This window comes from Myxine glutinosa, chromosome 6, assembly GCF_964187855.1.
Source record: "Myxine glutinosa chromosome 6, kmMyxGlut1.1, whole genome shotgun sequence".
Classification (NCBI taxonomy): Eukaryota; Metazoa; Chordata; class Myxini; order Myxiniformes; family Myxinidae; genus Myxine; species Myxine glutinosa.
In genome coordinates this window covers 53,590,216-53,602,849 of record NC_136266.1, presented here as the reverse complement: position 1 = coordinate 53,602,849, position 12,634 = coordinate 53,590,216, and the positions used below count along the sequence as shown (strand labels likewise).

Genomic DNA, 12,634 nt, shown 5'->3' with positions numbered 1-12,634 from the left:
TTTGACAAGGACCTGACTGCTGCTGCCCAAAATGACATCAGGTTTTTTGGGTGGAGGGAGAAAGGGGGCATGGGGTGTAGTCATGTCGACTCCACATCGTGCTATTCTTGAGAGTAATAGTTAGAGTGAAAAAGTAAAATAAAAATAAAGTCAGGATTCATGTGCAGCTTTGCTTGTTTACCATATTAAGAGAACCAATTTGAATATCAAACGCTTTTTGAAAATCATCAATTTAAAACACCAGTGACTTACTGTCGAGAGCCACAACCACGGTGTCCTTCAGCATCTGGTTAATATGTGTGGCCCCAAGGTGGATGAGACCTGTCAGGGATGGACATTAGAGATCATCAGCACAGATAATTTAATTGATCCTACGATGGGCCCAGCAAAAGTGACTGCCTCTGGACCAAATCAAAAAAGATGGTGCATATAAATACAAAGGAGGTGGAATTGAAAATGGAATGGCATCATAATCATGTACTCAAATATGTCCGCATCATCAGAACAGACTTTTTTTTTTTTTTTTTTTTTTTTTGTATACTGCATCGAGGCTCGTGAAAGAGCTAACATTTACTTCACAAACAAATCAACCAGACAAACAAAATATATAAAAAGAGGGAGCGGAAGACAAGATGGGGGAGAGAAGGGGAAGCACACAAACACATTTGAGAGCAGGGAGATGTGTGGGAGGGAGAGGGCTTGGGGGGAGGAGGCGTGGGAAGCAATGCTTCTCAGGGAAGCAATTTGATTTTCAACATCAAATATCAGCAATGTTTCCTTAAACCATGCCAAGCTAGCAGCAAAGACTGGGCACTATCTGGGTATCCTCCAGAGAGCAAAATCAATCCTGAGCCGCACAATGCTCATCACTGTTGTGAAATTCAATCAAGTCCACAACTTTGTCCCATAGGTAGGTTTAATAACAATCAGATCTCTGGCATCATCCTGTAAAATACAATCATGCAATATATGTATCAGGATCTTGGCATCATATAGAAAGGATCGATATCAGTCAATGCAAGCAAGCCTAGAATATGAGCGGGTACGTACCATCCAAGTCTACATGTCATAGTATAATGTCGCAGGAGTGGCCCAGAGTCGCGGACGTCTGAGGTCTTATAGACGCCTCTCAGCGGTTTAAGTGAGCATCACACCTGGGTTCAACTTTGATACATTTTCACTACATTCTCCCCACCGTTAGAACTACACTGCCGCTAGGCAGGAATCAAGCGTGCATCAGCATTAATTGATTGGGGATGTCATTCCAAGTCAGTCGGTCCATCCGTAGCGGTCAGGGTGGCAAATTACCCTGCCAGCACGGGTCCGGAAACTACCGGGTACGACGTCCCCTGCATCGGAGTAGCCGCAGGAGGCAGGTGTCGGAGGGGACACCTCAGTGCCTTCAGGCAGGGGTGTATCTGGCGAAGGGAGGGATGGCAGATACTCCATAGGGGGAGCTTCGGGAGAGTCCATAGACTCGTAGATCGGTTCGTCGATATCCCTATAAGGGTCGATGACCCCACAAGGGGCGAGATGGCGTACGGAGACAGTGGACTCACATCCATCTGCCGTCATCACACGAGCATGCTCGGGATTAGCCTGGAGTACCTGCACCTTATCCACTAAAGGATCGTACTTGCTTGTGGGAACAGCACGTTTGAGATAGGCCGGCCCCGGCTCAGCGAGCCAACTGGGTAAAGATCGGATACTACCTGAGCTTCTAGGGTGGTGGAACAGTCTTTCGTGAGGAGTCTGGTTGGTGGCCATACATAGTAGAGCCCTGATCGAGTTCAGCGTCGCAGGTAGCGACCAAGCCCATTTATCTAGGCCCCGGCCGAGGGTCCTGAGGCTTAGCATGACGGCCCTCCATATAATCCCATTGAAGTGTTCGACCTGCCCATTCGCCTGGGGTCTGTACGGAGTGGTGTAACTCGAAGCGACATTATTTTGGAGCAAGAAACACCTCACTTCCTGGGACAGGAACACCGCACCCCGATCGGTATGCACGTAGGCCGGATACCCAAACATAGAAAACAAATTCTGCAGGCACCGTATGACCGCGCACGTATAAGTGAAAGGGAATCGCGAGTACTCATCAACGACAGTGAGCAGATAACGAGAGTTACTCGACACCGGCAGCGGTCCTTTGAAATCCATCGCCAATCTCTCCCACGGTCTAGTAGCCCTAACCAGCGTCCCCATGGGAGGGTTGTAAAAACGCGGTTTGAGTTCCGCACATACAGCGCAGTCGCGGCAGACCCGGCGGATGTCCTCAACCGAGTACGGCAGATTACCACGACGCACAAAATGAGCGAAACGCGTCACCCCAGGATGACACATGGTGTCGTGCAAAGCGCGCAGACCCTCCAAAGTTATGATACCCGTGCACGTAGCCGGCCTCGATAAGGCGTCGGCGACCAGGTTATCCTTCCCCGGGCGATATTTGATGGTGTAGCAGAAGTCGGCGAGTTCGATACGCCAGCGAGTGATTTTCTCATTCTTAATGCGTTGAGCATGTAAGGTGTCGTACATGAACGCCACGCTTTGTTGGTCCGTGATGATTTGGAAGCATCACCCGAGCAAGTACGGTCACCATCGCCGAATTGACTCGCCGATCGCGTACGCTTCCTTTTCGACAGACGAATGCCTCCGCTCAGCGGAGGTGAGAGTCCACGAAAAGAAAGCCACAAGGTGCCCCCCCCTGGGAGAGAGTCGCCGCTATCGCATGATCCGAGGCATCACTTTCTAAGACGAAAGATTTGCTCTCGTCGATCATCGCCACAGCGGCGCCAGCGATGTCAGACTTAAGGCCCCTAAAGGCAGCCAAGGCGGCTGGGCTCATGGGGAACGTGTCGCAGGCCACAAGGGGGCGGAGCTTCGTGGATAAATTTTGCACCCACTTAGAATAATGGGCGAACAGCCCGAGAGCATGCTTCAGCAAAGCTCGATCGCAGGGCGGAGCCATATCGAGCAAAGGTCACAGACGCTCCTTATCTGGAGCAACAGAGCCGTGGGTCACGGTGTACCCCAGAAGATCTATCGTGCGCAGGGAGTAACGACACTTAGCCTCATTCATGGTTAGGCGATACCTCTGCGCGACCTCGAGGAAGCACTTCAGATTAGCATCGTGATGCCCCTGGTCATGCCCACAAACCGTAAGATTGTCCAGATATACAAAGACATCTGTCAAGTTCTCCTTCGTAATGAGGTCGTCCATAGCCCTCTGAAAACAGGCGACCCTGTTCGTCACCCCAAAAGGTAGTCGGGTGAACTGGTATAACCTTTGACCCGATTCAAAGGCGGTATAGATGCGATCGGCCCTAGAGATGGGGATCTGATGATACGCACTACGCAGATCGAGAGTGCTATAGACTGAGTACTGGGCCACCTGTCGAACCAGTGCGTCCATCCCTGGTAGGGGGTAGGCATCCAGCTGTGTAAAGCGATTAATCGTCTGTGAATAGTCGATTACCATGCGTCTGCGATGCGCTTCACTTCGCACCACTAAGACCTGGGCCCGCCACGGCGACCGGCTCGGTTCTATGATACCTTCCTTTAAGAGCTGGGTCGTTTCCTCCGCAATGAATTGCACGTCTGCTCGTGAGTAGCGCCGTGATTTTACCGCTACAGGTGTGCAGTCAGTGGTCATGTTGGGGAACAGCGAAAGCGGCTCAATTTCCATTCCTGCGAGTGCACACACAGCAAGCGTGTCAGTCCCACCAAATTCCATTTCCAAACGTCCATGTTTTCGCACCAGTCGATGATCAATAAAACTATCCGTGGACCCCGTATCTATTAAAGCCCGCGCAAAAATGCCTTCGATCATAAGTGGAATAATGGCCTGAGCAAGGCCGGGAGGTCCGGCAGGTATTGAGCCATCCGAGCAAGATGATCGCGCCTCGCGTGTAGATCTAACGCCGGCTACAGTTTTCCGGTCGTTCGAGCAGCCTCGGGAGGGCGCTCGTGTCAAGCGCATAGTTTGCCGTGCCAAAGCAGGAGCTTGTAGTTCGTACGAGCAGCCAGCGGATGGCGCTCGTGTCACGCGAAAAGGGTCGAAGCCAACTGTCGTTTCACGTGCTGAAGCAAGAGCTTGTAGTTCGTACGAGCAGCCTTCGGATGGCGCTTGTGTCACGCGGTGAGTCTCATAGTCATCATGAGACGTTCGGATACCAGTCAAGGACGGTCGCTCCGCGTTCGGTCGCGTTAGCGCCACTTGTTTTGGCGGCCCGATGTATCTCACCAAGGTCGAGCGCGCAGCCAGGGGCCCACGAGGAGGAGCGCCGCTCATCAAAGCCGGGTGAGGCGCCCCGCTCTGTGCTCGGCCCGTTGGCTCGGCGATAAGCCCATTCACGGTCGCGCGAGTTCGTGTGCCCCGCGCAGTCTTTCGGCAAACTTTTGCAAAATGTTCTTTTGTTGAACACAAATGGCATATCGCTTCCCGAGCCAGACACGCAGACCTTGGATGTTGTCGATTCCCGCAGAAGTAACACGTAGCATTTCGTACAGGCTTTGGTCTAGCCGCCGCAGCTGCCGCCAAGCCTGCATCCGGGTCCTCCTCGGGAGCGGCCAGGGGTTCCGCTAGTGTGGTCGAGTCCGCTCCCGTATCCTCGGCGGTAGCTCTCTCCGGGCGCGCGTGTTGAGAAGTCCCCGCAACGACCCATGTGTGGTCATAGGCATTAGATTGCTCCCGGGCCTCAGCGTATACGTGTGCCAGCCGTAGAGCTTCCGTGAACGTCAGGTCCGCTGTCTCCAAAAGTCTTAGTCTGAGAGTCGAAGAGCTGATCCCAGAGACAAAAGAATCTTGGACAAGATCATCTTGGACTTGCTCATGAGTGCGTACCTCTTGAGTACTGTCTGCAAGTAGACGTCGCAGCTCTTGGGCGAAGTGATCTATCGACTTAGCGGGCTGTTGACACCGCGTTGCGAGTAGATGCCTGGAATACACCACACTCCGTTTCTTAATGTAAATTCGTTTTAGCTCTGTCACAGCGGCATTGTACGTCGTACACTGTTCGATGCTCCTGTAGACGTTATGGTGTACTTTAGTCTGCAGCACGTCCAGTTTCGTTTCATCAGTGACAACGGCATCCTGGGCTTTGAACTGATTTTCCAGTGTCTTGAGCCAATGAGTTAGCTCCGAGCCCGAATCCACTGCTTGTGGGTCGGCGCCGAATGTCGGTACCTGGATCATCTTGTGTCCCGCCATTTCCGCCTCTTGTCCTCGAGTGGACGGCAAGACTGATTGTTATTAAGTGTTGTGAAATTCAATCAAGTCCACAACTTTGTCCCATAGGTAGGTTTAATAACAATCAGATCTCTGGCATCATCCATCTAAGTCTACATGTCATAGTATAATGTCGCAGGGGTGGCCCAGAGTCGCGGACGTCCGAGGTCTTATAGACGCCTCTCAGCGGTTTAAGTGAGCATCACACCTGGGTTCAACTTTGATACATTTTCACTACAATCACGGCATTGAAGGCTTTCAGAGGGAGCTCAGTGGAGTATGGCTCGCCCCCACACCCACACTTTTGGGCTGGTGCTCCTGCTTCCCAACCTTGCTCCTATTGAGGCAGTCAAAACCAAGGCCTTCTGCACCATTGGCTCATCTGCCCAAAGTCCAGGTGGATTCCGATACACGATCACTCTCCCAAAGGCGACATGTTTGTGGGCTCTCTATTATATACAAGCTTACATTTGGCCTTGTACCTCTTACCCTTTCCTACCTCTGCCCACTTCAAGCCACCCCAGATCACACACATTTCCCCCCAGAAACCCTCACTTGCTCATCCACCCAAGGTCCAGACAGGTTACCCACCTGAATTAACTCATCCTCTTGTTCTCCTATTTGTGGAATCCTCTCTGTGTGTCCATTGTTTCGTTGTCCTTACTTCAATCTTTCAAATGTGCTACCCATGCATATCCACGATCTCTTCTATACCCGCTCGTTCCAGTACTTTCCATTCTGGTCCTCTCTGGGCTGTTGCTACTTTTTTTTTTTGGATTATTCCTTCTTTCCACTTCGTGTATGTCAATCCCTCACCCCTTACGTTTTGGTAGTAGGTGAACCTGCTGCTCCTCCATGAGCTTATCATTAAGCCTTTTATTGATTTTTCCATTGTGTCAAATTGATGTCTTTTGGCCCTTCGGGTAATCTATAAACAAACTCCTCACTGAGCTCTAAGTTACTGACTGCACTTATCAATTTTAATTAAACCCCGAGAGCATTGCAGCAAGGTAGCTACAAACACATGCAATGTGTTTAAGGTTCCATTAACTCCATGGTGCCTACGAAACTAGCATTCTTCACAAAGGGAAATTACACACGAGGTGTCATGAGGAGGGCTATAAATACCCAAGGCCTATCAGGGCTTCTACGATACAAGGTTGCCAACGTCTCACCTTTTTCAGGCCATCAGATCCTAAAACGAGGCTAGAGTAACAGTTGTGGGGTTACATTACAGGTGTGGCCAAGATTCTGCAATTTCCAGGTGTAACATTAACACAGACTCAACAAGTACTGGGTCAAACTACGAGCATCATCGCTGTTCTTTATTAATTTGAAACTTTGATATCCTTGGCAAGTCATCGTAGATCAAACGAGTCAAAATCTGTCAGAACATTTTCCACTCCCATTGCTGTGTGTAGGAAAACACTTGACGTGCATCATCCCCGTACGCCATTATTATCACACGTGAGAATGAGAAAACACCAACCATGTTCAACTGCGATGAACCAGGAAGAGGTCGAGTTCAGGTTGATAGTCTCAAAGCGGACATCCTGGCCATCATCCCTGCAAGAGCTCAGGCCAAAGCACACCAAGGGTAGGTCTTGGCTTGGCGGAAAGAGGAACTCAAAGATGTGTAGAGGACTTGGTAGGGGGAAGTCAAAGCGCTGCAAGACAAAATAAGGTAAATTAATTGGGGCGCAATATGCAAAGCAAAAAATGCACAACGAATGGCAAAAGACAGCAATGATTTTAGAACCAAACTATAAAATCATCATCCACTGATATAACGAGTGATCTATACATTAATTATGGAACACGTGTTGATCGCCTCTTTCACTGTATACCTTCCTCTCCACCTTCCCCCTATACATTGTTCTCTATCACACCACTCACTCCCTTTTCAATTCTCAATTTTCCTCCTTTACCCCCACTTCTCCTCCCACTCCCATTCCCAACCACCATAAGTAGTAGGTCATAAGTAGGCCAATTTATGTGAAACGGACGAGTAGTGCCTAGCCATATCCATTCTACTTTATTCACACATCTTACCTGGATCAGGGCCTCCTCTATGGACATATCTCAAGCTTTTGATACAGTTTGGCATTCCACCTTGCTCTCCAAAATGTCTGCCTATGGAATCCAAAGCCAACTCCACTCTTGGATTACTGACTTCTCCACTCTCATAGCAATCGTGTGGCTCGCAACGGAAACATTTCTTCTCCTCTCCCTGTCAAGGCTGGAGTACCCTGAGGCAGTGTTCTAGGCCCCATCTTATTCCTAATCTTCATCAATGATCTCTCTGACTTTGGAAAATCCTCTTTAACTCTTTTCTGATGACTCCACTCTTTGCTGTGACATCCCTCAACGTTCTTACAGGAAGGCTGCAGCCTCTTCTCTCTTTTCAGACCTTGAAAAAAGATTATAAATTGGTCAACCACTTGGAATATGTCTTTCAATCCTGAGAAATTTCTCAATAACCTTCTCAAAGAGGTTCAGTCACCCAAACTCTTGGCTGCCACTTTCAGCCATGATCTCTCTTGGGCAAGCCACATTTCAAAGTGGTCATCAAAAACCAGATGCTAACTGGGCATCCTCCATCGGGGGTGGGGAGGGGGGAGGGAGAGAGGAGATGGCGAGAGAGGGGAGTGGGGAGAGAGAGTGAAGTGGATGAGATAGGTGATGGGAGAGGGGGAAAGGGGGGATAGGAGAGGGTTAAGGAAGGGGGGGGGGGGCTAAGGTGGCAGCAAGAGAGAGAGGAGGTGGTGGGGGAGGAAGAAGTCTCCTGCTGTATCCATCCTGTCCACCCCATTGTTTGTCCAAGTCTCCCTCTATTTTGTCTTACAACTCTGCTGTTGGTGTCCCCCCCACCCCTCTCTACTGTTCCTTTTGTCCTGTTGCGTCCTGATCCATTTAGTGTTCTAGCTCTTCGACGAGCCTTGGCTCTGTACAGTATACAAACAAGAACAGTCATAGGTCGGCAACCATTGTGCAGGCCTGATGGGCCAAATTGTCTCTTTCAGTGTTGAAGTTCCTTGGAAGGGATTCATCTATTATATATTGTGAACCGTGATGTCTGTCCATGCATTTCTTCTGTATCCCTTTTACAGCGGCAGCCGCCCGTGCTGCGTTTGAAAATCTCGACATTCACTTTTGAAATGACGGGAGAACAGGCCTGAATAATGTTGGCCCCAAGTTTTATTTTGCAAGCAGGTCATTTTGTCCTCTTTTTAGACAAATTGAACCTCCGCCGCCCGATGTTGCACCACTAATTTGTGGTGGGTTGTACAAGTAACTAAGAGCTTTGGCTCTGAGTGAAAGCAAGAGTGCAACACAATTAACCTTTTTAAAGCCCATGAAATAATTTAAATTGATAAATTAACTTAAACTTTTCCCATCACAAGGATATTTTGCTTGCTTTTCCCTTTACTGGGAATAGGTACTTTTCCTTGTAGAGATTATAGAGCTGGCCTTAATCTCTTGGTGTGGCAATTCTGGTGAATGTAATATTTATCTTACTGCACTTATATGCGGCTAATGAAGATATACAAATAGTTTTGAATTGACAAATGCTGGAAAATGTCTCCAAAATAAGATGCGGTTTTTTATTGGACTTTAGTCATCCCCACGTTTGGAGTCACAATTTACAGAATATGAGGAGTTAGTGCTAAAACTTCAAGGTTTATGAACGATGCCCAGGCAACACGTAGAAAGAAATAATTTGGAGATTGTCAGGTGGGATATCCTTAAAAATGGTTAATCTCACACAGATTGCCAATGTATTTAATATGTAGAAAGGCCAAATTAAAAAAAAAACATTATGAAAACACCTAGAAAATATTGGAAGTAATGTTACACACTTGCATACTGATGGACCCAAAGACAACATCCAAGTCATACATAACGAGGTATTAACGAGGAATAACACAAAAACCCCAACGCTCTGGGAACTCACAAGTAACACTAATAAACCACATGATGCTTGCAGACTGAAAAGTAACAAATTATCCCTCACGGTCATATTTCATCAGCAAATTCTAAGAAGTCAGGAAGGCCTCACCTTGACCATCATAAACTTTTGTAGTGGGTCATACCACTGCAAAAGTACGAGGCTCGACTGCATCGCCGCACACAGGTAGTTGTTTCCTGTATTCACATTTTTATCTGTAACAGTAAGGAATGACAGGAAGAAAAGGAGAGACGAAGAGTAAACAAAACCCAATATTTAAATGACTTCCTGTTTTAGAGGGATATTTTCATTGACTGTAAGAGTACCACCAATTTACCAACTTAAGCAAGTCGCCGATTTATGTCGTGGATGCGTTCCTAAAAACTGCTACGTTATACAAAACGATGTTATTCGGACACAATTTTCCCATAAATATAGTGTTATAATGGGGAGATATGTTGACAGTGGAAAATTTTTTGGTCACCCTAATTTAAATTGACCTTCATTTAAGTACATATCAGATATACTTAAGTGCACTTCACTACAGGGCGAAACACGTGAAACTGGGAGATAAAGCGACGTGGCATCCACCGAGCACTTGCCATGTTGTCAGTTCTCCACTAGCGGGTGACGCGACGTTTTCACTTCTACACTGGCAGACAGTAGGCTACTGTATTTTAAAATTTTGCAAGGTGCACTGCAGTAATGACCTTCAAAATGTTGAACGACATTATCTATCGAAACAACGCAGACACTCGACGTAAATCGGAGACTTACTGTACAATTAAATAGATATGGCCTGCAGCTTCAATCCCAGGATAATGTGCCAAAAGTGACATGCCAAATGCCAAAAGTGACAGACAAAAAGGTGCGGATGGTGCGGATAATGATATGCCAAAAGTGACGGACAAAAAGGCACTTGGAAAATGCACTTGAAATCGTAATCACAAAACCAATATGGCAGGAATGACAAGAATAGTCTGAAAAACAAACAGGCCCTCCTCTCCCTGCACACATTTCCTGGTTCCAATTTTATTTGACCCAAAAAACATCTCACTCGTACTTAAACTATCACCCACCTGCACAGCACTTACGACAGCCCTTGGTCTCTGCAATCCTGCAGGTCGGGTTTCTCCTGTAGGAATGTGCAACATAAATGTTAATGGATGTTATCCTGACATTGAGCATTTAAGCTCCATGTACAACATTTTATTCTCACTTAAAGAGAATGCTGGAATAAAATTTCTTTTTCAAATGGACACAAAGGCCTCATTCCCAAGGGGATCAACTACAACTAGAACGGCACTCAGTAAAGTGTATACAGCCACCAGGCTGAACAGTTTATGTTTTGTATCCACTGATAGGCCGGATCTGTATCCAGACCTGAACCAAAATCTAATCAGCTTTTTATTGTCACCTTACCAACTCATCCACCAAGTTTAGTCATAACTCGTCGATAACTTTTAAAAATATGTTATATATAACTTTTTGCCCGATCTCTCAATGGTGAAGAATCACTTAAAAATAAAAAAAATTCTCATATCCAAATCCACACTCAGATCTTCACCAAAATCGAATTGATTCGTCCTTGTCAAACAACCAACCTGTCCACCAAGTTTCGTCCAAATCCGTCCATAACTGTTTGAGATATCGTGCTATGTATCAGTTTTAGCCCGATTGAAAATTGATTAATTCAGTTGAAAATTAAATAATTCTCGTATCCGAATCCATACTCAGATCTTCAACAAAATAGAACCAATTCGTTCTTGTCAGACACCCAACTTGTCCACCAAGTTTCGTCCAAATCCATCCATAGCTTTTTGAGATATCGTGCTATGCATCGTTTTTGGCCCGATCTCCCAAAGGTGAAGAATCACTTTAAAAATTCGAGTAGCCGGATCCGGATCTTCACCAAAATGTCATCATTTAGTCCTTGTCACATACACTACCTCTCTGCCAAATTTCGTTCGAATCCGTCACAACTTTTTGAGATATCTTGTTCACAGACAGACAGACAAACAAACAAATAGGGGTGAAAACATAACCTCCATCCACCTTTGGTGGCGGAGGTAACAAGTGAGCACACCTGGCCAACATGTCCGAGATAACAGGAAGGCGTTGTTCCCGACGGGCTTGTTCAAACAGCACGAGTAGTGCATGAGAATACAGGTACGACGGAACTTTGCCTGCAACAAAACCGGAGAGCAGCTGAGTGATTAAGGTGCGGTTACAAGATACTTGGAGATACAGATGGTCCTACTTCACGGAATGTCACCAACCAAACAGGATAAAGTGATAAAATAAACAGTAAATGATCAAAATGTAAACTGACTTTGCTCATGTAGTTAAATTTGGCTTCCTACCTGACACAGACATGAGGACGTTCTTCATCACGTACAGCCACGTGCACTTCCTTGGGACAAGCTACAGAGAAGAGTGCAGGTGCACAAAACAGTAAGCTACAATTTGAATCACAAGTTCCCTAGGTGAGCTTCCTATGAACTGTACCATCAGCACTGACGGAAAGTCCGACCTCTATGCACAGCACCCATGTTGATGACATAATACACCAACACCTGTGTATTGGAATGAGAAAGGAAGAAGAAAGTTGGGAAGGGAGAAGGAGGCCGCAATTTACCTGCTCCATTGCAGCTTCATGAAGCTCGTTCAGGTTGATGGTGTAGATTCCTTCATCCGCACCAAAAATTAGGTACTGATCTGCACAGCAACAGAAGAATGGAAATAAAAAGGGCCCAAGCCATAATTACAGCTTTACTTTGCAACATCAAAATATTTTTGCCATAGGGCAGCGGGGACGAAACCTACCCCGGGTATCTGGATGAACCCATGAGGAGGCACAATGGATGGTAAGGGGGCAGCCGTTGAAGATTTTTGAAAAGCAAGCACCCATCTGTACAAGAACAAATTTATCAGGAATTCCCAAGCTCTATTCAAGCAACATAAACAGGTTATTAACAGTTGACGTGAGGTTGACGACAGCACAACAATGAATAAATGAAGTAAATGTTGTGGAGAAATCAGGGAATGAAGGCCATACACTTCAGTGACCAATCATTACTTTTGGGGGGGGGGGGGGGGGGGAGAGAAGGAGTTGATGAAGAAGATGAGCAGCAAATCTTACATGCACTTTGGGAGTTGGAGGTAAGCCATTCGGTTGAAGTTTCTGAAATGCAATTAAAAATACTAATTAATCAACAGCAGTAAAACTATCAAGGAAATATGACAAGGAATGAAAGTTTGTGTTTGTACTGAGCTTCCTGAACATATCCTCGAATAAATAAACAGCAAAGTATAGATCTAATTCTGTAGATCACATCTCTAAAACACCTGATTAGCATGAACACCTGTGACAAACAATTAGCGTAAAGATTATTTCTCTCACTCAGGCCCACTCCGAGACTTCATCAATGCAAGATAAACTGCTGCCTGAAGATGTTCCG

At 46.7% G+C, this 12,634-nt stretch overlaps 1 protein-coding gene across 1 annotated transcript in view; it reads right to left on the bottom strand.

Annotated features, from left to right (window-relative positions):
• Positions 1-12,634, bottom strand: part of LOC137429778 (mitogen-activated protein kinase kinase kinase kinase 5-like) — a 146,560-nt gene that overhangs the window by 9,226 nt on the left and 124,700 nt on the right. The window contains exons 21-29 of the mRNA XM_078779837.1: positions 12,316-12,357; positions 12,000-12,084; positions 11,812-11,891; positions 11,537-11,597; positions 11,260-11,359; positions 10,253-10,308; positions 9,285-9,388; positions 6,714-6,891; positions 253-321 (exon numbers count right to left, since the gene is read on the bottom strand). Coding sequence (XP_078635963.1) covers positions 253-321; positions 6,714-6,891; positions 9,285-9,388; positions 10,253-10,308; positions 11,260-11,359; positions 11,537-11,597; positions 11,812-11,891; positions 12,000-12,084; positions 12,316-12,357 — 775 coding nt within the window. The remainder of the gene's footprint in view (positions 1-252; positions 322-6,713; positions 6,892-9,284; positions 9,389-10,252; positions 10,309-11,259; positions 11,360-11,536; positions 11,598-11,811; positions 11,892-11,999; positions 12,085-12,315; positions 12,358-12,634) is intronic.